Source organism: Diaporthe citri (genome assembly GCF_014595645.1).
Source record: "Diaporthe citri strain NFHF-8-4 chromosome Unknown scaffold_6, whole genome shotgun sequence".
Classification (NCBI taxonomy): Eukaryota; Fungi; Ascomycota; class Sordariomycetes; order Diaporthales; family Diaporthaceae; genus Diaporthe; species Diaporthe citri.
In genome coordinates, this window is record NW_025064851.1 from 1,622,814 (window position 1) to 1,642,284 (window position 19,471).

General features: G+C 54.6%; 7 protein-coding genes across 7 annotated transcripts; 6 read left to right on the forward strand and 1 right to left on the reverse strand.

Annotated features, from left to right (window-relative positions):
• Positions 1 to 94: 94 nt before the first annotated feature.
• On the forward strand, positions 95 to 478 carry INS49_012472 (uncharacterized protein; the record flags this gene model as incomplete). Its single annotated transcript, XM_043173175.1, has 1 exon — positions 95 to 478. The coding sequence occupies one exon, from the start codon at positions 95 to 97 to the stop codon at positions 476 to 478; it is 384 nt and encodes a 127-aa protein (XP_043022472.1).
• Positions 479 to 2,039: 1,561 nt separating this feature from the next.
• Positions 2,040 to 2,432, reverse strand: INS49_012473 (uncharacterized protein; the record flags this gene model as incomplete). The annotated part of the gene is made up of 1 exon (XM_043173176.1): positions 2,040 to 2,432. One exon carries the CDS (start codon positions 2,430 to 2,432, stop codon positions 2,040 to 2,042), a length of 393 nt encoding a protein of 130 aa, XP_043022473.1.
• Positions 2,433 to 4,770: 2,338 nt separating this feature from the next.
• On the forward strand, positions 4,771 to 6,995 carry INS49_012474 (uncharacterized protein; the record flags this gene model as incomplete). Its single annotated transcript, XM_043173177.1, has 2 exons — positions 4,771 to 4,908; positions 5,064 to 6,995. The coding sequence occupies 2 exons, from the start codon at positions 4,771 to 4,773 to the stop codon at positions 6,993 to 6,995; spliced, it is 2,070 nt and encodes a 689-aa protein (XP_043022474.1).
• A 1,803-nt stretch (positions 6,996 to 8,798) lies between these two features.
• Positions 8,799 to 9,594, forward strand: INS49_012475 (uncharacterized protein; the record flags this gene model as incomplete). The annotated part of the gene is made up of 2 exons (XM_043173178.1): positions 8,799 to 9,014; positions 9,070 to 9,594. The coding sequence occupies 2 exons, from the start codon at positions 8,799 to 8,801 to the stop codon at positions 9,592 to 9,594; spliced, it is 741 nt and encodes a 246-aa protein (XP_043022475.1).
• A 1,796-nt stretch (positions 9,595 to 11,390) lies between these two features.
• INS49_012476 (uncharacterized protein) lies at positions 11,391 to 13,693 on the forward strand (the record flags this gene model as incomplete). Its single annotated transcript, XM_043173179.1, has 4 exons — positions 11,391 to 11,529; positions 11,852 to 11,873; positions 12,074 to 12,203; positions 12,311 to 13,693. The coding sequence occupies 4 exons, from the start codon at positions 11,391 to 11,393 to the stop codon at positions 13,691 to 13,693; spliced, it is 1,674 nt and encodes a 557-aa protein (XP_043022476.1).
• A 1,102-nt stretch (positions 13,694 to 14,795) lies between these two features.
• On the forward strand, positions 14,796 to 16,535 carry INS49_012477 (uncharacterized protein; the record flags this gene model as incomplete). Its single annotated transcript, XM_043173180.1, has 1 exon — positions 14,796 to 16,535. One exon carries the CDS (start codon positions 14,796 to 14,798, stop codon positions 16,533 to 16,535), a length of 1,740 nt encoding a protein of 579 aa, XP_043022477.1.
• Positions 16,536 to 17,120: 585 nt separating this feature from the next.
• On the forward strand, positions 17,121 to 19,377 carry INS49_012478 (uncharacterized protein; the record flags this gene model as incomplete). Its single annotated transcript, XM_043173181.1, has 4 exons — positions 17,121 to 17,644; positions 17,714 to 18,303; positions 18,408 to 19,012; positions 19,240 to 19,377. 4 exons carry the CDS (start codon positions 17,121 to 17,123, stop codon positions 19,375 to 19,377), a joined length of 1,857 nt encoding a protein of 618 aa, XP_043022478.1.
• Positions 19,378 to 19,471: the final 94 nt, after the last annotated feature.

The window sequence follows — 19,471 nt, forward strand, 5'->3', positions numbered from 1 at the left end:
ATACTTTCTACCGGCAGTGCAACTGATCCCGTATCGAACAAAACACCCCGAACGCCCCTCGCCCCATCGACAGATCAGACTCCCAGCCGCAAACATGTCAGTCAACCACATTTCCAGCCCCGCCGAGTTCCAGTCGCTCCTCGACAAGACCATGTACGTCGTGACGGACTTCTACGCAGACTGGTGTGGGCCATGCAAAGCGATAGCCCCCATGTACGAGCAGTTCGCAAAGGCCTCGACAGTACCCGGCTACCTCGCCTTCGCCAAGGTCAACGTAGACAACGTCCAACAGGTCGCGGTGCAATACGGCGTCTCCGCCATGCCTACCTTCATGTTCTTCAAGAATGGGAAGCAGGTCGCAGTCAACGGGCAGTCGCTGATACGAGGCGCGGACGTGAACAGCCTGAAGGCGGCCACGGAAAAGCTGGACAAGTTGGCAAGGGACAAGCAGGCTGCCGGAGTCAAGGTTGGAGAGTAAAGATGGATTCGAGACAAGAGAGTCCGAGGTCTGCATGATCACCTTGAGGTGACGAGCCAGTAGTGCAGTAAAGACGACAGGACACAGCCATAGCTATGGCTCGGCACAAAGGAGAATGATTGTGGATGAAGGCTGCCGACAGAAGCGCAGGCAAAAGGCGCAGAGGCCAGCGGATAATGCGCTATACCGGAGGCTCTTCTGGTGTAATACTCAGGGCATGCAGGTAGATAGACATTTTGAGGCGTGCTTTCCGAAGAACGGAAACAGTCTCAGGGCATGGCGGCTCGCTTGAGCGTGAATTTGATACCTATTTCCTTTCGCCCATCCGGGCGCATGGGTCGTGACGCAGTTCCAGCTTTCCCTGCAGTCATCAACGTTAGGTTTTCATTCTGGGCCGGCGGCGCCGGGACCCACAGAGTCAAAATGCTATTCGTCCCTTGCTTAGGCACCCTGCTCGCACCGTCACTACCGCCAAGGGTGTAAGCAGGTCCAGCTGAGGGTGTAGGCAGGTACAGCTGAGGGTGTAGGCAGGTACCCCGAGAGCGTGAGCAGGTCATGCAGGAACTGACCAATCTTTAAAACCTTTCCCCTGGCTCTGATGTCACCATGCAGAATGCCTTTCGACAGCCTCACTAGGATTAGGTGATCGCAGTAATCCGGGTAAGCAAAGCAACACTGGCATCCCTTTACAGAGGTTGTGCTTGAGCATTGGCGGAGAGGTCAGAGTGACAGGTGGCTATTGGGTATTGCGTAGTTATTGGCTATTGGTCATCAAAGCGTAGCCTGTCTCGCCCGTACATACAGCCCAACAAGGCAACGGACAGAGGACCCTCACATTAAAGACGTGATAGAGCTATTTATTACGGAATAAGGTTTGAGGACAATGTTCGCAGCTGTCACCATCGCTCACCGGAAACTTTACATTGAGCTTATGGATGCTGCAGTCTTGGATCCACTGCGTTAAAATCTGCAAGGCAGGCATCTGGGGAATATGCTTGGAATCCAGAAGATCGAGTCAAGCGTCCATGGAGCATCCACGACAAGGGGGTATCACTCAGTTGACACAGATTTCATCCCGTGTGTTACAGCACGTATATAGGTGCAAGCCACGGTAATGCTCTCGGCATTACAACGTCCCTCTTTTGTCAGGGTGTCTAGCGCAATAGGCTTTCTTGTGCCGTGACACCGTGGAAGTATTTTATGAAGAGGCTTTGCATAAAATTGTCTGTCTATCTCATGAACTAGATATCTGCAAACCAATCCATTCATGTGCGACTCCCTCAAATCCATCCCCAAATCAAACCCCTCCACGCCTCGAGCTCTCAACCGTCAAAGTCATTGTCCATCGTGCAAGTTCTCGCTGTTTGTTTGAATCAGCTCAGGTGGAGCTGATTTCTGGGATGAGAAAGTTGAAAAGACCCAGAGGTTGACGTAGTCAGAACAATGTGCGAGAAATGTGTTCCAAGATTTGACAGAGACCTTCACGGGATATATTTTAGCAGCAATTCGGACACACTTTTCCAGGGATGGAGACTCCGGACGTGCCAGTTGCTTGCTTACCTTAGTTGAGCTCCCAGGTCACTTGGACCCTTCCGGCATCGAGGGAAGCAAGTTTCTGGAAGGCAGTGGGGCTGACATCGATGCTCCCGGTGGAGCAGCCAGGGCACAGGTCGACGACCTTGACAGTGGTGCTCTTGCCGTTGTAGTGGATGGTCGCGGTCTTGCCGCAGGCACCGCCGCTGGCGTAGACAGCAGGGCTGACAGCAGCAACCGCGTCGTTGTTGTTGTTCGTCTGGCCACAGGCACCGAGTCCCGGGTAGAAGTAGGTCATGTCGCCGCTGTAACTGGCAAGCGCGGTGTTCTCAGCGGGAGAGCGGTTGGCGATAGTGGCTGCTCCACCGAGGGTGGCGGCCATGAGGGCGGCGAACTTGGTGATTGTGTTGATGGAAATCATTTTGATGGTTGGATTGGGTTTTCTTGGGTGATTGTATATTGATAATTGAAAAGTCTCAGATGTGCTTCTGGTCTGTGTTGCTTCTGAGTCCAAGGAATGGAGGAGAGTTTGAACGTGAATGGGATGGGCTTTTATATCTGGAAGAACGAATGTAGAGCCTCGCCCTCCTCTGCTCTATGGACCAACGTCACTCCCAGATTTGATGGTAGCCTCGCCTTTGGAATGTTAGTACAGTTGGCACTCCCACAGACTGTGAGTCTCTTCCTCTTCGAGGGTCATGAGTAATTCCCCGTCTTGTGATCCCCGGCTTGTTTCCTCCGGCTCCCATTGTACAGCCTCTGATCTACGGCTTAAGATTCCCTACTTGTGATCTCCGGCTTAGAATATCCATCTTCTGAACTGCGGCTCGTGACGTCCTTGTGCTTCCCGGTTCCAATATTGTCATCCCCGGTTTTGGCCCCCCGGCATGATGTATTAGAAGTCTGACCCGTGATACCTTGGGATATTGAGACAACCTTCGGGTGTCGGCTTAGTTGTTTCTTGTGTGGGAATTCCGTTTGCGGTACGTTACACCATAAGCTGACATATGGAATATTAGGAGAGGGGGAGGGGGAATTGAAGTGATTTGCTCTCCTCTGTCCTACAAGTCATTGGTACTCTCAAGTTCCTGAGAGCGTTTACCCCTTTAGGCCAGTAAGCAGTTGACCATCCCGAAATGGGGGCTGTACTGGTGACTCAAAGCAGGCAGCTGTCAGGGGCCGTGAGCTTATTCCCAATGGCCAATGACGACTTCGTCATCCTGTGAAGCCCTGCTAGTTTTGTAATACCACGCACATGTCAATGTCCAATTACGCAGCCCATGACCAAGAAGCGGCCATGATCTCTGGAAGAAGCGGAAACCATGGTGGCCACGTGAAGTACATGAGTGTGAGGCCAGAAGGTCGGATATAACGGATCAGGAGCGCTGCTTACACTGAATGGAACCCGAAGTGTCTGTTCATGGAATCAATCTGCACGGCGCTCGCGGACGTTCTATTCGTTGAATGGTCTTGAATTGTGACAGTGGAACAAGGACATGCTCAATCAAGACTTTAAATTGTAGCTGAGATACCATCTACCATAGGAGGTTATCCCGTGCGACAATTTCTTGTAGAAGTTTAACATAGGGGGTTTAAGCGGTCAGGGGATGTGATGTCTGCAACCAGAGCCCAAGTCTAAGTAGCACACGGCAGAGAAGCCGAAATGCCTCCCTGCAGACTTTGCCCAGATGTGCAATCCTTATTTGTGCACACCTGGGAATTTAATGGAGACAAATGGTAATGGTCAAAATGTAGAGCCCTGTAGGGTAAAATCGAGGTGCCTACTGAGGTATCTCTAGCTTCACACGGCATGATTCCGATCTGAGTCACTGCCCCTGAGCGCCATTAGATACACCAACGTTGCTAAAGGACCGAAACGACCGTAAATACCACCTTTCAAAAGGCTCACCCAGCAATTGGAGCGGAAAATTTGTTTTCATTTCCTTAAAAAAATCTGTTCTTTGTCAATACGATGTGTTGACCAATCAAGTCCGTAAACTGATTTAATAATTGGGAGCTGGGTAGTTAGTCTGATGTATCCCTGGCTCTCGCACCAAGAAAAATGGCTTGCCCATTTGAATCCTCGCTCGTGTCTTTGAATGGCGCACTTGACACTGCCAAGTGAGACCATAAGAAAGCACACCTGGCCTTTAGGTCGGTTCATTTGTCAGGCTCTGTTGCTCCCAGTTTTGCTCTACGGTCCCCTGATTCTCCCACGTTACCCAGAATGCTTCCAGAATTCTAATTTGGATTGTTGCTGGCTCCGAGAGCATTTCCAGTGTGCCTAGGTATACCTTCAGCCAGAAGTACAAGGTGAGACAATTCGCTTTCCCCCTTTTCTCGAGGACTCGTGAGCGGAGGCAACGGCCGTCAGAATCTGTAGGAGTGTTTGTCTTGAACTTCGGTTCCACTGTGTCTGACCCTTGTGTGATACGGGATGCCTATGAATCGGTTTGCTGTCTTGTGCCTTTGCTACACTCCATTCAACTTTTAGTTGGAAAGAACGAGGTGACTTTTGATGTTGCGATGATGGGAACTCAGGAAAGGAAACTGCGAAATACTTAAAAAAGTGACTTTGCGGGGCGGCCTTTCCAACCCTGGCCTGGCCCGGTGTGCTTCTTTGTGCTGCCGCCTTCCACGCAACCACAGCACACAAACACCAACCCGTCACAAATTTGAGTGCTACCCAAGTATCCTGCACAACCCGCATTGTTTTGGATTTTTAAAGCTTCGGCTGTGCTCGCGAATGCCTTGCCATCATGGCAGCTCAATCGGCATCTCCCTCTCCATCTCCAAACGCTATTATCAGGTCGGTGGACAATGAACAGGGTGATCTGCAAGATGCCGTCCGCAACGCCGTGGATGGAGCCTACCTCGGTTGGCCCAACGAAGCTGGGGTAAGTGCCACTCCTTAAATGTTGGGCGACACAGATCTTGATGACCCAGTCTTCCACAATCAAGCCCAAAAAGTCACTCCCAGCAGCAGTTCCTTCCAGGGAGGAAATGGTTGCCCAAAGCTCATGGCAGCCCGTTTGCTGATATGTGACGACAGTTTGCCAACCTCGAAGAGCATCGCGGCCCAATTGAACTCCCAGTCCGAGGCCACATCCCCTCTTGGGCCGCGGGCTCCCTCTTTCGGACCGGACCTGGGGCCAACACAGTCGATAATACCCCCAGGGGAACGCTTCACATCTCTCACTGGTTTGATGGCCTAGCACACACCCATCGTTTCGATATCATCGCTGGAAAGGACGGCGGTGGCACTCAGGTTTGGTATTCGTCCCGGCGGCAGTGCGACGACTTCATCGAACATGCACAGAAGAATGGAGTTCGTGACATCATCACCTTCGGGCAGCGTGCTGATCCCTGCATTGGCCTGTTTGGCAAGATAATGAGCGCCTGGATGGTCGCAAATACGAGGAGGGAGACAAAGAAGGTGGAGAATATCGCCGTGACTGTGCAGCTAGACGTGCCTGGTCTCCAGTCGGCGGCTCAGGGTGGCGCTCTGCCGCAGAAGACGGTGTGGCTTGGCACGGACTGCCACCTCCTACGAGAAGTAGACAGGCACACCCTTGAGCCCATCGGATTTGCCAGGCAAGATGGTCTACATCCAGAACTTGATGGAGAGCTCTCCTGCGCCCATGTCCAGCGCTGTCCAACAACTGGCGACTACATCAATGTCAACATCAAGGCAGGCCTCCCAGCCACCTACAAAGTCTTTCGAGTGTCCGCAGCCACCGGTGAGACCGAGATACTTGCCACCATCAGTCGATTAGACATACCGATGGCATACATCCACAGTTTCTTCCTAAGCCAGCATTTTGTTGTGCTGCGCGTGCCGAGCTCTCACTTTTCTCTCGACGGACTTGGCATCCTGTGGAAGAGGAACCTGCTGGACGCCATGAAACCTTTCAATCCGAGTAGGAAGAACAAATGGTTCATCGTTGACAGATTGCGAGGACGAGGAGTGGTGGCTGAGTTCGAAACGGAGGCCGCATTCTTTTTCCACACAGTGAACTGCTTTGACAAGATGTACCTCGACGCAAAAGACGATGTGGAAAAGTGGAGCATCACCTGCGATACGATCGAGTACCCCAACATGAACATCCTAACGGGGCTTTATTACGACGTTGTGTTGAACCAAGATGGCAAGGCGAGGACTGCTTGGGGAACAGAAGAGCAGGCCAGAGACACGCTACCGCGGCTCACGAGATGGAAGTTCACTCTTCCCTTGCACCATCACATTCCATCCCAGAGCCCGCGGTCACTCGTATCCAAGTTTCACGATCGATTGAAGGTAATGGCTGATGAGGTCTGCAGGAGGGGCGAGGAGCTGGGCCAAAAGATTCGTCAGAAGGCAGACACGGTCATCGCGGTACTCGGGGGCTTACCAGCAATGGCGCTCTCTGTCTTGAGACCCCGACTGGCCATTCAGCATGTCCCAATGGAAGAAGGATTGCAGGAAAGGAGGAATGACGAACGGATCTTTGAGGCCCAGGCAAGCACTCTAAAGCCTGCATACTCGATCTTCACCCCCGAGTCGACATCGACTATCGGCATTCCCAGTCCACATGTAGGCGAGTTACCGACCATCAACCCAGCCTACCACACGAGGCCATACCGTTACGTGTACTCTTTGGCGATGAGCGGAAGGTCCACGCTTGTGGACACGATAGTGAAGACAAACCTGGTCTCACGAGCTGTGCTGCAGTGGAACAACCCGCCGGGGCACACACCAGGGGAGGCGATCTTCGTGCAGCGGCCAGGCGCAGTAAAGGAGGATGATGGAGTCTTGCTGAGCGTGGTGCTGGATGGTTTCTGCAGGAACAGCTATCTCTTGTGCCTGGATGCCCGGACAATGTGTGAGGTGGGCAGGGCCGAGATGGACTTCGCGGTTGGATTCGGATTCCATGGCGTGCACGACCCGAACTTACCGGTCGCCACCACGTCCGAGGAGTCGTCCGACCAGGGTGACAAGACGTGAGCACATGATTCTGTGTCAGCGAGCTTACGTGGGTGGACGGAGGAGTCTTGTCTCCTCTCGCAAGATACTGCCCAAGTGTGCCGGGTGGCAACCCAAGGTTGGTGGTCTGCCGGTCTTAGGGGCTGCGTTATGGTTCACAGTTGCACTGACTCAGCAGGCTGCTGGGAATGGAAACAGTCAACTGCAGCCGAGGTTTGAGGGCCGCGGGAAACATCAGAAATACCAAGCTCTTGCCAAGGGCTATCACCATCGATGACAGAGCTTGGCGCGTCCTGCCCAGCCGGAAGGGCTTGGGCTTGGCTGCAGCTCAGCTCAGTCCAAGAAGGGGACCGGGAGTGTGGTTCATTGACAGTTGGCGTCAAGAAAAAAGCTTTGCGCAACTTGAGCTCAATAAGATCGGCCAACATGATTGTTCGGGCATCGTGACAAACTACTGTTCGTTCACTTCGGCTCCAATTTTGTTTTTTGTTCTTGGAGCCGACCAAGCTGTGTGAATTGTCTCTCTAGCGCAGGAGCAGCTTGCGGAAACCGGCTGCTACCAGTCTGGCACAAAGACAACCGGACATCCGCCCGTTGAGGCCAACAGGCAACGATCGAAAGACACGCCGCTTGCCTCTTTCTTTCTAGAGCGAGGCTGCTGTGAATCGAAAGCTTCGTTGTCGCTCTCGCGCATCGGTTGCCGTCCGGCCCAAGTCTGCTGACGATGCCGCAAGGGGAATATGGAAGGACCGGGCCAAACGCTGGACAGGGAAACGTTAGGTTTCGCCCGATAAACGAAACCAGCGGCGCAGATCAAGCTTATATGGTAAGGTGATGTGGAGTAGCATCGGCCCGGGGCTACAACCTAAGTGCTGGACCAATCGGGCTGCGCGGTTTCTGGCTGCTGCATGAAGGTGGGTGCAGAAGTTCTCAGATCCCTCGTTCCCTCTGTCGCACAGACGGCGTCCCGCTAGCCACCCCTGGACGTTTGAACCTCTCATGAGACGCCCTTGGACCGCCCTTTCTTTCCTCCTTCAGCCTCATCCCATCATGGCTTTGCCTAGAAATTGCCCAGAGCTGTCTCCAAGTTCGGATTGGGACGCCCAGGGACGACAAGAACGCCGCATCGGCTGGACTTGACCTCCACCCAGGTGATCAGCGGGCGTTTCAAACTCCACCACCTGAGCCGCATCCGGATCTGCAAAAACGACCTCCCTATGCGCGCCCCACACGGCTGTGCGATGTATCACGACCTTGGCCCACTACTGACTGACAGACAGTTTCTCCTCGGACGGCTGCTAGGCGCATAACCCTCGGGACGACGCCTCGTACGGCTGGCTAGTCCAACACCTGCCGGCTTCGTCTGATTGTTCTGGACATTTTCTGAGTCAATGATACGTTCCATTGTCGTCAAAACCGTTTGGACTAGAAGGTGGACATGGTCATGAAGCGGGGAAACGGCTGTTGAGATGTGTCGACACAATGCCTCAGTAGTCAGGAGGAGGGCCGATGCGATGTGGCGAGGCCGGACGAGGTTTCATGGGCGGTTGGTCCAGGCTACAGACACGGAGACCTCACAGAAGACTTCATCAGGTCGAGAAACTATAAAGATGGCGCTACTCCTCCGCTAACCATCACGATTTCCCTTTCTCTCCATCATCAGCAGCATCAGCATCAGTCTTCAGCTTTTTTCTCTTCCTTTACTTCCCTGCCAGGTTCGCAGAGCAGCTTACGATTGATTCGTAACTCTATTCAATATCTCTCACATTAATAACTCAATTTCTCATCTACCACTCTCAACACCACCTCCCAACAACCGCCAAAATGTTCTCCAAGATCTTCCTCATCGCCCTCGCCGCCTCCCCCCTGGTTGCCGCCCATGGCAAGATCGCAGTCGCAACTGGTGATGCCGGTGGCAACTCCACTGCTCTGGGTATCCAGGGTGGTGTGATCCCCGGCCCTGGCAAGAACAAGGTCACCGAGCCTGATACCACCGTCTTCAAGGGCGACCAGGCTGACGCATGTGGACGAACCAACGGCGTGAGTACCAGTTTCCACAGCGTTCCCATCAGATCATCACTGACAACCCCCGCAGCAAGGAGACAACGACATCGAGTCCGGCACCCAGGCCGCCATGGCCCTCTCCGGCAACACCCTGGCTCAGGTCAGCCCCGGTGGCTCCGTCTCCGGCACCCTGCACATCGTCACTTCCGACGGTGCCGGCCCATACAAGGCCATGCTCAACACCGACGGCACCGGCCAGAGCTGGGTCGCCATGGACGTCGAGACACAGGTTCCCGGCACCAAGGGCAAGATCCAGAAGAGCGAGAAGCGTGCGTGGGCCCGCGCCCTGCAGGCCGTCGGCATCATGAAGCGTGCCACCAACATCAACGAGGACTACCCCTTCAAGGTCAACATGCCCGCCGACGCCACCTGCACTGGCAACATCGCCGGCCAGGCCAACACCTGCCTCGTCAAGCTCGTCAACCCCAGCAACGCCGGCCCCTTCGGCGGCTGCATCCCCGTCCAGATGGTCCAGCCCGGCGCGGCCGCTGCTGCCCCCGCCCCCGCGGCTGGCGCTGCCACCGCCCGCCGCATGGCTCGCAGCTTCGCTGCTTAAGCGGGAGATTGTTGATTGCAACGAGAATTGGTTCTCTCTTGTGAGAAATTGGTGCGAAGGGAAAGGATAACGAGGATGAAGACCGGAAAAGAGAAAATGAAGGCTGTATTTAGCTGATGACGACGGAAGGGCACAACCCGAGCTGGTGTGGATGACGCACAGGGTTTGTCATTGTACATTCATTTGTGGGATGTTGGGATTGAATTTGGTAGATCATGGATTTAATCTCAATGTCTTGATATTAATCAATTACTTTCTTTTAAAATTCTTGGCCACCGCCACAAAAGCACTGTTGCCGTAATTGATCTTTTGAATTGTGGATTTCAATCCTTCCTTTTTTAAGGCTCGAGTGTCACAACTGATGGATGCCAAGATCTGTCATAAAGCTTCACGCAGGCGTTGAGTCAAAAGGTCCCCAGCCACTCATTGGCTGTATACGAGATCATACATAAATCTGTGGAAAAAGTGAACGCTTAATCCGTCAGCCGGATCAAGCCTTATATACCGTAGGTACTTTAACACACCCCTTAGTTTGCAAGGTGGTACCCATTAAGTAAAGTATATGCCATGGTAGCCCTTATATATATAAAACGTTTTATTTAGGTTATATACCCTAAATGCACTTATATAAGTAGTGCTATTTAAATAATAAGTAGTTTTTAAACCTATAAACTTTTTAGCCTTTAAACTTAAAACCTTTATAAAACCTAAATATAAGGGGCTTAACCTAGGGCGCTTAATTTGGTATAGCTTAGGGGAATATAGTAGTTAATCGCGCTATATAAATAAACCAAGGGCCCATAACTATAGAAAAAGCAAACGCTTAATCCATCAGCCGGATTAAGCCTTATATACCATAGGTACTTTAACAAAATCCTACCTCTCGGTGTCGGGCTGGAAGGGCTACAGATTTCCCTGTCAGGTATGGGTAGTACGGAGAGTACTCTTTGCATGTAACCAAGTGATTCCTGTCAGAGTGTTTGATTCCATCTCGCAATCGCGATAACAGTCACAGAAACGGTACGAGACGGAGTCGGGGGTTGAGAAATGGCGTATTTGAGCAACGGCAGACCTTTCGATGCGCCTGAGGCATGAATGCGGCCACACAACAAGAGAGAATTGATTGCGTCTGCCTGTACTTTCATTGGAACTTAGTAGTTTCATGCTAGAATATTGCCTTCGCTTCTCCGTCCTTGAGAAGCAGTAGTTGGGAGTGTCTCTCTAGACGACCTCAGGATGCAATACTCTTCTCAACCAAAGTGACCACATTGCTCACCACGTACCTCACTACCAGAGACGCGTGCTTCCAGTTGCTAGCTAGCAGTCCATGTATGCCTACCTGCTCAGCACCCGTTGCCAGGGCTGCTTGAGGTGGGCGCCCTGGTTGCTGGGTGAACCACCTCCTCCAGAAGTACCTGAGTACCTACGTGGGTGCATGGAGCTGCAGCCCACCTGGAGCCCCACTTGCAGAGCCTCAGGGCGATTGAAGCTCAAGAGCCACTATGGTTACAGGGCAGCTCCCGAGTGCAGTCAAGCTATGGGTGGCCACGTGACCGGTTGCCCCCCTGCGCCCTTGTTTATCAACCCACCTGCAGCCTCGCCGCAATTCCAAACCTTCCCCCCTTCCTTCACCACGCCGTGTGTCAACAGAAGTCAACTAGATTTGCATTACGCTTTTCGCTGAGACTTCTCTTTATCACTGCATCGTCCCCATTGCTCTCGAGCTTTATTTCTCCATCCCGCACCTGACATTCCTGGTCATTTTCTTCGCGTGTCATCACGAAGCACTTGCCACAATGTCTTCTCTCTTCTCCTCCATCCTCTCCTACGCCGGCGCGTCGCTGCCCGTCGTATTCTTGGCCGGTCTCCTCTGGGTGACCGCCACCGTGCTGGACTCCGACTCCTCGCACTCGACGCGCAAGCGGAGGGTGCCTGGTGGTTGGGACAGCCATGATGATGAGCATCTCCTTTTCCTTTCTCCCCCTTCTTCTCGCTCCCGCCCCTCCTCCGTTGTCCGCACGGTTTCCTCTGCCTTGAACTCTCTTGTCCCCTTCTCCCAGCCTCGCTCCATCTCCTCCACCTCCCTAGTTATCTCGTGCCCCTCGCCTCTCCCCTCCTCTCGCCCCTCTTCACTCCCTTCCCTCTCTTCCTCTCGCCCCCTAAAGAAGCGGCCCAGCGCTCGTGCTTCGTCAACTGGTGTATCCCAGACGAGCACACCCCCCAAGACCTACTCACACTTGACAAGCTCGCAGTATAGGTCTTCTCTTGGCGACGAGGCAGTAAGCAGGGCATTGAGTCGGGGTCTGTTAACCTACGAGGGCGTTTACAACGTCCTCTACGGAAAATGGTCTCTCTCTCATGCCATCGATCAGTCGGCAAAAGCCCTGGCAGCCCCAGGCCGCAAGAACTCCCCACCGGTGGCTGAGCGCGCAGGATAGGTTTCTGTGCCCAGTCAACGGGACGGTGGCTCCTGTGTTAGCCCCCTAGCCGACGACGATGCTTACGCCTCGCTCGTTCTCGCCCTCGAGTCCTTTTCCTTGTCCACCCCCGAGAAGAAGGAAGTGTCCTACGCGAAGCCCGATGAGGAAGACAAGACTATCGAGCGACAGGTAAACATCGTACTTTTATCCCGCTGTTATTGAACTTCAGTCCCATCATTCCCAACTTCGTCTGAGCCCTCGGCCAGTCTTTCAATACATACTAACAACTAGAATAGATGGAAGTCAACGCGGGTGCTCTCGTCGAGACTCCAGCTGAGACGACCTTCTTCCAGCCTGAGCCTGCTCCCCTCGCGCTCGCTGCCGCTACCTCGCTGGCTGCCAAGTTAAAGTTCGACGGCTTCCGCTGCGGTTCTGATCCACTCGCCGCCTTTTCCCGAGGCTTCCAGCTCGCTCAGCCTGACCCTCCTCTCCTCGTTCTGTCTACCCCTGCTCACTCAGATGCCTTGGGCGAGAAGGAAATGCAGGATGCTCCCCCTGTTCCTGTCCCCTCTTCGCCGCCAGTCGAGCACATGGTCTTGGATGTGAAGGCTTCTCAAGCTGCTCCAAGCACCAAGTCATCGACGACAAGTACTTCCCCCGGCATTCTGCGCAAGGTCAGCCAGATCACCAAGCAATTTGTCAACCTCCAGATTCAGTCGTCTCCCGCGCCTGTTGACTTTTCACCTCTGGTGGAAAAGATGGCACGGTGGAGTCTGAATGACAACCAACAGACAAGCAAGGCTCAGATCACACAGCCTACTTCGTCCGTACGGCCTCGACAAATTCAGCACCAGATCAAGTCACAGCCAACTCCGACTCCGGCTCCACCTCCTCGGACGGCTTCCCAGACAGCTTCTCGACAATCTCCTGCGGCGCCATCGCTTTCTCCTTCCTCCTCTGGTCAACCCTCCTCGATGCCGGCAATAGCCAGCCCAGCCAAGACAGAGAAGAAGCAAATCATCAGTGCCCCAGCCCAGCCCCCGTCTTCGGCAACCCCCAAGCCTCTTCCCAAGAGTGCAGCTCCCGCGACCCCACAGCGCCCTGCTGGCCAGCTTTCCCTCCCAGCAATCCGCCCCAAGTCCCTGTTCGCAGCCGCTCGCAAGCCTCTTCCCCAGGTTGCCCGTCCCAAGTCGACTGCCTCTTCCTCCTCTGGACAACCCTCTCCGGCGAAGGCAACAGCCATCCCCGCAACAGCAGAGAAGAAGGAGCCGACCCAGACGGCCTCGAGCTCCCAGCCTCTTCCCCAGCCTGCAGTTCCCACGCAGGCTGCCACCTCGTCCTCCTCTGGTCAATCCTCCGCACCGGCGCAAGCCAGCGCAGCCAAGACAGAGACGAAGAAGCTAGCCACCATGGGCGCGGTCAACTCGTTGCTCGCAAACATGCTGGATAGTTATGAGGCTGAAGAGACCGAAGCAAAAGCTGAGAAGCCCGCACCCAAGCCGGCGCCCAAGCCCGAGACCAAGCCCGAGCCCAAGCCCGAGGCGAATCTCGACGAACTGTCCTTTGAGGAAATCGAGAGCCAACTGGCCCTCGAGGAAATGGAGTTGCTGAAAGAGGAGAAGGAAGTTCCCAAGTACAAGGGCAAAGACCGCAAGATCGCGCCTCTGAAGAGGAAGTAGGACACTTCCGAATCACAAGGTGAGTAGACCATCCAACATCGCAGACCTCCGCATACCTCCGCATCTCTAATCTGATCGTGAGACAGGACTGGGCTTGAGGGACCTAGCAGATGTGTTGCACACTTGCAAGTTGGTGTGTGAGGAAGGGAGTGGTGAGCATTCGTCATCCTCCATTCTATTCCCTATACTCCTCCATTTTCCCTACCCGCTCTTCTCTTCCGCTCACTCCCAGCTTCCCTTCCCCAACCTCTTTCATAAAACTAAAAAAACACAAAAAAAATATTTTCCTTTGTCATTAATTCATTTTACCTCCTTGCTTCGGCAAGGGGAATCGGGTGAGTCAAGTGTGGTAACCGAAGACAGCGGACCTGGTCCCCCGTTGTTGATTGTCGGAAGGCCCTGCGCCCTAGATCAGACAAACGATGGCCTTTTGTGCCGTGTCTGCCGTTGCAACAGTGCTGGTTCCTTACCATGAGTCAGCACTAGCCATGGCTATGACATACATATTCTCTTATTCCATATCGGAAATTGCTGTCTCTAAAGACTTGCGGGAGTCTTGTTGACACTATAGGTAGAGCTCGTGATTCCAACGTATTACATTTCTCAGTCAACACTGACCTACTTGGCTTTTCTACTTGGAATTCATGTGATACTGTAGGCTAAGACATCCGTTGCCGAAAATGACCGACTCGCCCTTGTGTCACCCATGTTAGTCACTTACTTGGATGGATACTGACATCTTCATGTTGAGTCGCGGCATCGAACTTTACTTCAGCGCACAACACCCCCTCTCCCTACCACCCCCCCCCTCCGTTGCCAACGGCGGCGCTCAAGGGTTCAACCCTCACAACAAGTGGTAAGCCGGAAGGGTGACTTGGCGCATTTGGCGTCAATGCATGCGCTGGAGAGACGATGAGCCTGGAATCGACACTCAACAGCCTAAGTTTTCACTGCTGCTGCCAAATCATCAAACAGTCAGCCACAACAACCAGTCACAGCATCGGGAACTGGGTTTCTTCTGAAGACTTCTTTATTCAAAAAAAAGTGAGCTGTCTTCCTTTGTTCGAGCAGGCTGGCAGGCGGATGGGGCCCGCAAGCCATGATGACATCCATCTCTGATCTACCGCCCGAGCTGCTGTCTCGCATCTGCGAGTTTATCCCCAGCCAGTCGACCCTCGCGAAGCTCGTCCGATGCTCGCACCAGCTCTGCGGCGTGGCACTCCCCCACCTTTACCGCTCAATAGAGCTCTCGCGCACCCCCTGGAAGGACGAGCTGTGCTACCTCGAAATCATCACGTCACTTCTCGTGCGGCAGCCCGAGCTGGGCCGGAGCGTGCGGCACTTGGGAGTCCACGAGAACAGCAGGAGCTCACTTCATGCCCCGGGAGCGCAGTTATCCCCCGAGATTGAAAATGTCGCCAGGCTTCTCTCTCAGCAAGTTGGCCTCATTTCGGTCGACCCTCCCGACGCTGTGGTCCGCGATGGCGAAGGTAGCCCCGCCGAGGCGGATGAGCAGGTTTTTGAGATCGAGTCGGAGTTCGAGGATGAGTTTCTCGAGGTTGGGTCGGACGCCGACTACAGCGACTGGAGCACCACTGAGGGGAGCGAGGACGAGGACGACAACTCCGAGGCCGACATGCCGACAAATGTCGACGGCGCTCTGAAGCTCGCTCGCTCATCGAGGTCGTTCCGCGAGGCGCTGACTTTGGCCATACTTATCCGCAGCCTCCCCAGGCTGGCGAGTATCGACCTTGAGCTACTGGAGCCGTTATGCTTGCGATTCGTGCACTACTTCATCCGATCTTCGGTTGGTTCGAGCATTTTGAGCAATGTAACTACAGCATGCTTTGGCTCCTCGAGGCCAGAAAGGCACCTCGAGCTTTGGCGTGACCTCTTCGCGCTGCCTGGACTGGAATCAGTCTACCTGCACCGCGTACTTGCGATGCGAAACAGAGAGACGCTGAAGCCAGCTACCGAGTTACAAGCTCACAGCTTAAACATCACACATCTTGAACTGCGCCAATGCAGGATTTCGCCCTTTGAGCTGCGGCGCATTCTGGCAGCTCCCAAGGCACTGAAAACTTTCATATACGACATCGGCGAAATCATCTCCGAATCGGAGCCTATCTTCCTTATTAGCTATCATTCCGTGCGGGAAGCCTTGGAACAGCAAAAGGACAGCTTGGAGCAGATTTGGATCGACTATCCCCACGACTACGAATTTGACGAGTGGGGTGCCGGCAACTACACACGGCCGATGGGCAGCTTCTCAGCATTCACTAAGCTACGACGGTTCCGCATTGCCAGCACATACCTGTTCGGATTCGTTGCCGACACAGACCCTGATCGGCTGAGGGACTCGCTGCCTGAGCAACTCGAGATGCTGCACCTCACACACGGAGACGAGGACGAAGAGCTGACAGTCGGTCTGCGCAAGTTAGTCGAGGCTAAACAGAAGGGAAGGTTCCCGGACCTGAAGGAACTCAGTGTTGACGTGTCTGTGCCGTGGCTTATTCGGCATGGCAACCCACCACACGCGGACCAGTCACGCTTTAACAAGGAAGTCATGATGCAACTGACGTCCATGGCTGAAGGCGCCGGTGTGAAAATGTCCATCTTCAACAACGTTAGCCAGTCCCGCACGAAGGATCTACTGCGGCGTATACAGGCTGCCAGGGTAGGATGGACAGGTCCCGAGCGGAAGGAGTCCAGATGGGGTTTTGATGGCGAGGTTGATTGGCCCAGGCGAATGAGCGGCTGCATGCAAAAACCAGACTACCCAGAGCTCAAGGTTGACGAGAATGGGAACATACACGGTCTGAGGCGAGATACAACCCCTTGAGCTGGTAACTAAACCCGCCGATATGAACATCCCACCTTTTTGGAAGCGGCACGGGAGCAATGTGGTCCTCGATGTGGCTGACGGCTAGCGAGGTGTTGAGGAGCTTGGTGTATCACATCGCCTACCGGCCTAGAAGCTATGCGGGAGACACAATCTTAGAGACACCTCCGCCAAGAACACCAAGTCGCTCGGGCTCTTTATCTGCTCATGAGCCTATTGAAGCAATTCCTGCCCAGACTTTCCCCGAACAGCGCTTGCATGTAGTCTAGTGTAAGGCGATTGGTCCAGACGCAGATGTGCCTGCAGGTTATACCACTACACCGGTAGAAACTTGCTCACATCACCGTAAATTTGCTCACATAGCTTTGAATCAGCCAGTGCTGTGGACCGGTGGGCTCGTTTCTACAGGTGCACATGTGAACTGCATCGCGGCTGAAGGCAAATTCTGGGCTGCAACATAATATGACTGCAGACTCCTCGTTCGCATAATTCGAAAATGAACCCACATATGATGTGACTTCCAGCAATTGTTACGAATTGCAGACCGTGATATCGACACTGCTGCCTTGACCCCTAACGTCCAACATGAAGATTCTATACCATGTCTTGTTGTCAACCATCCTGATGGGCAGTGCCCTCGGAAAATTCGTCGGCCACGGGATCTGGCCCTACAAGCCCGTCTGCGCCTTCGCCTGCCTGCGCGCCCTCTCCAGCTACATGCTGTCGTGCTCCTCCGAGACGGACACGCACGGCGGCATGCACATGCACGGCAACGGCATGACGAGCCCCCAGTGCTGCGCCGGCGACACCCCCTGGCTGACCACGCTCGCCTACTGCGCGCAGACCAAGTGCGCCGTGTTCGGCGTGCCCGTCTCGCAGCTGCAGGGCTTCTGGGAGGCGCGGAGCACCGAGGACCCGGCCGTGCCGCCGAGGTGGAACTTCTCGCAGGCGGTGGCTAATGTCACTGGGCCTCCGGGGCGGGAGCTTGGTGCGGATACGGAGTCTGAGACGCTTAACTTCACCGCGCTGGTGAACGTGGAGGCGTATACGTCGCAGTATAATGCTATGTTTGCGGTCCAGCGTGAGACTGTGCTGGAAAATAGCTATGGGTAAGATACTTATAACTGCTGCTGTATCTTCAGGTTAACCTGGGAACTACTAACACACAAGTCCCACAGCATCGCTATCCTTGTAACTGGGTTTGGGACACCATTGATACTCACCTGGCTAGGCTATGTGCCCTACATCTCCCGTCTCCTGGACAAGGTCCGGCCACGTCTAGTCTACCCAAGCCTGATAGGCACCTACCAGGCCCGCCCGCTCCCATATCTGCTCGGCAACGCCCCGACGGTAGGGCAGAGCCTGTACATCGCCATGTTCACCCTCCTCGTGCTCATGCTGAGCGCAGTCAACTACAAATCCATGCAGCCGCACGCCTGGTACTCCGACCCGCACGATGAGATCCTCGCCTACGTCTTCTACCGCACCGGCGTCTTCGCCTTCGTCATGGCCCCGCTGACGTTCCTCTTCTCGTCGCGGAACAACGTCCTGCTCTGGGCCACCAGCTGGTCGCACTCGACCTTCCTGCTGCTCCACCGCTGGGTCGCCCGCCTGTTTGCACTGCTTGCGCTGCTACACAGCCTCATGGCCCTGCCGCTTTATTACCCTGCGGAGGCGACGCAAGAGTACTGGATCTGGGGCGCGGTCGCGACTATGGTGCTCATGACTTTGGCGGTTGGTAGTGGCTTGTACGTACGCCGGTCCTACTGTAGGTGATGCTTTTGTTCATATTTGTTTGCTGTCTTACAAGAACGAGATGTTCCCTTTGCTCCATGGCCGATCTGTCAGTCACTAATTCTGAACACCGAGCAGACGAGTTCTTCCTCATTTGGCACATCATCTTGTCCGTATCCGTGCTTGCGGGCTGCTGGTACCACATCAAACTCTGGACGCCCGATCTCGCCTGGGGGTACGAGACATGGCTGTACGGCGCATTCGCGATCTTGGCGTTCGACCGGCTGGCCCGCGTCGCGCGCGTCCTCAAGAACGGAATGCGCCGCGCCAGGGTGACCGAGCTGGGCGGCGGCTACGTCCGCGTGGACGTGGCTGGCATCCGCTGGGGCGCGCACCCGGGCATGCACGCCTACACGTTCTTCCCGACGCTTCAGCCGCTGCGCCCCTGGGAGAACCACCCGTTCTCGGTGGTGCCCGCTGCGCTACTGCAGCAGTCGTCGCCCGCGCGCAGCCCCGGGTCGGGGGATGGCTCGAAGATGGGCTCGGAGCTAGAGCACGGTGACGCGGAGAAGGGACAGGGAGCCGCGGCGCGGGTGCTTCCTGAAGCTCGAGTAGCAGATGGTCTGACGACGGGGGCCACGCTATACATCAAGAAGTCTACCGGCATGACCAAGTACCTGCGGGCATGTGATGGCTTGCTCACGCTCTTCGACGGGCCCTATTCCATCAAAGCAGCCTCGAGCGTACTAAAATGTGATCGCCTGCTGATGGGGGGGAGGCATCGGCATCACTAGCCTCATCCCGTGGACAGCCAGTCATACCAACGTCAAACTTGGCTGGAGTGTGAAAGATTCGGCTAGGTGCTTAGTCGACGAATTGGATGGGGTTCTCGACGCGGTTGCCGATAAGCAAGTGACAAGTAATCGGCGGCAGACTGGATGTTACCAGCTTGTTGGCACACGAGATCCAGTGCGGGTGGCGGAAGGTTGGCGTTGTCGTCTCTGGACCCGGCGGTATTTGCGACGATGTCAGAGCGGCTGTCGTTGCTGCTGGGAGGAAGCAGGCCACTACAGTCTTTGATCTAGAAGTCGATGCATACACGTGGTAGTCAGCACAGGATGTAGGCCCACCTGAGTTAAGCGCCATTCGGTTCTGCTACAGTATCTGTCCCCATGCAGACAATCAATGCAAGTTACGCTAAG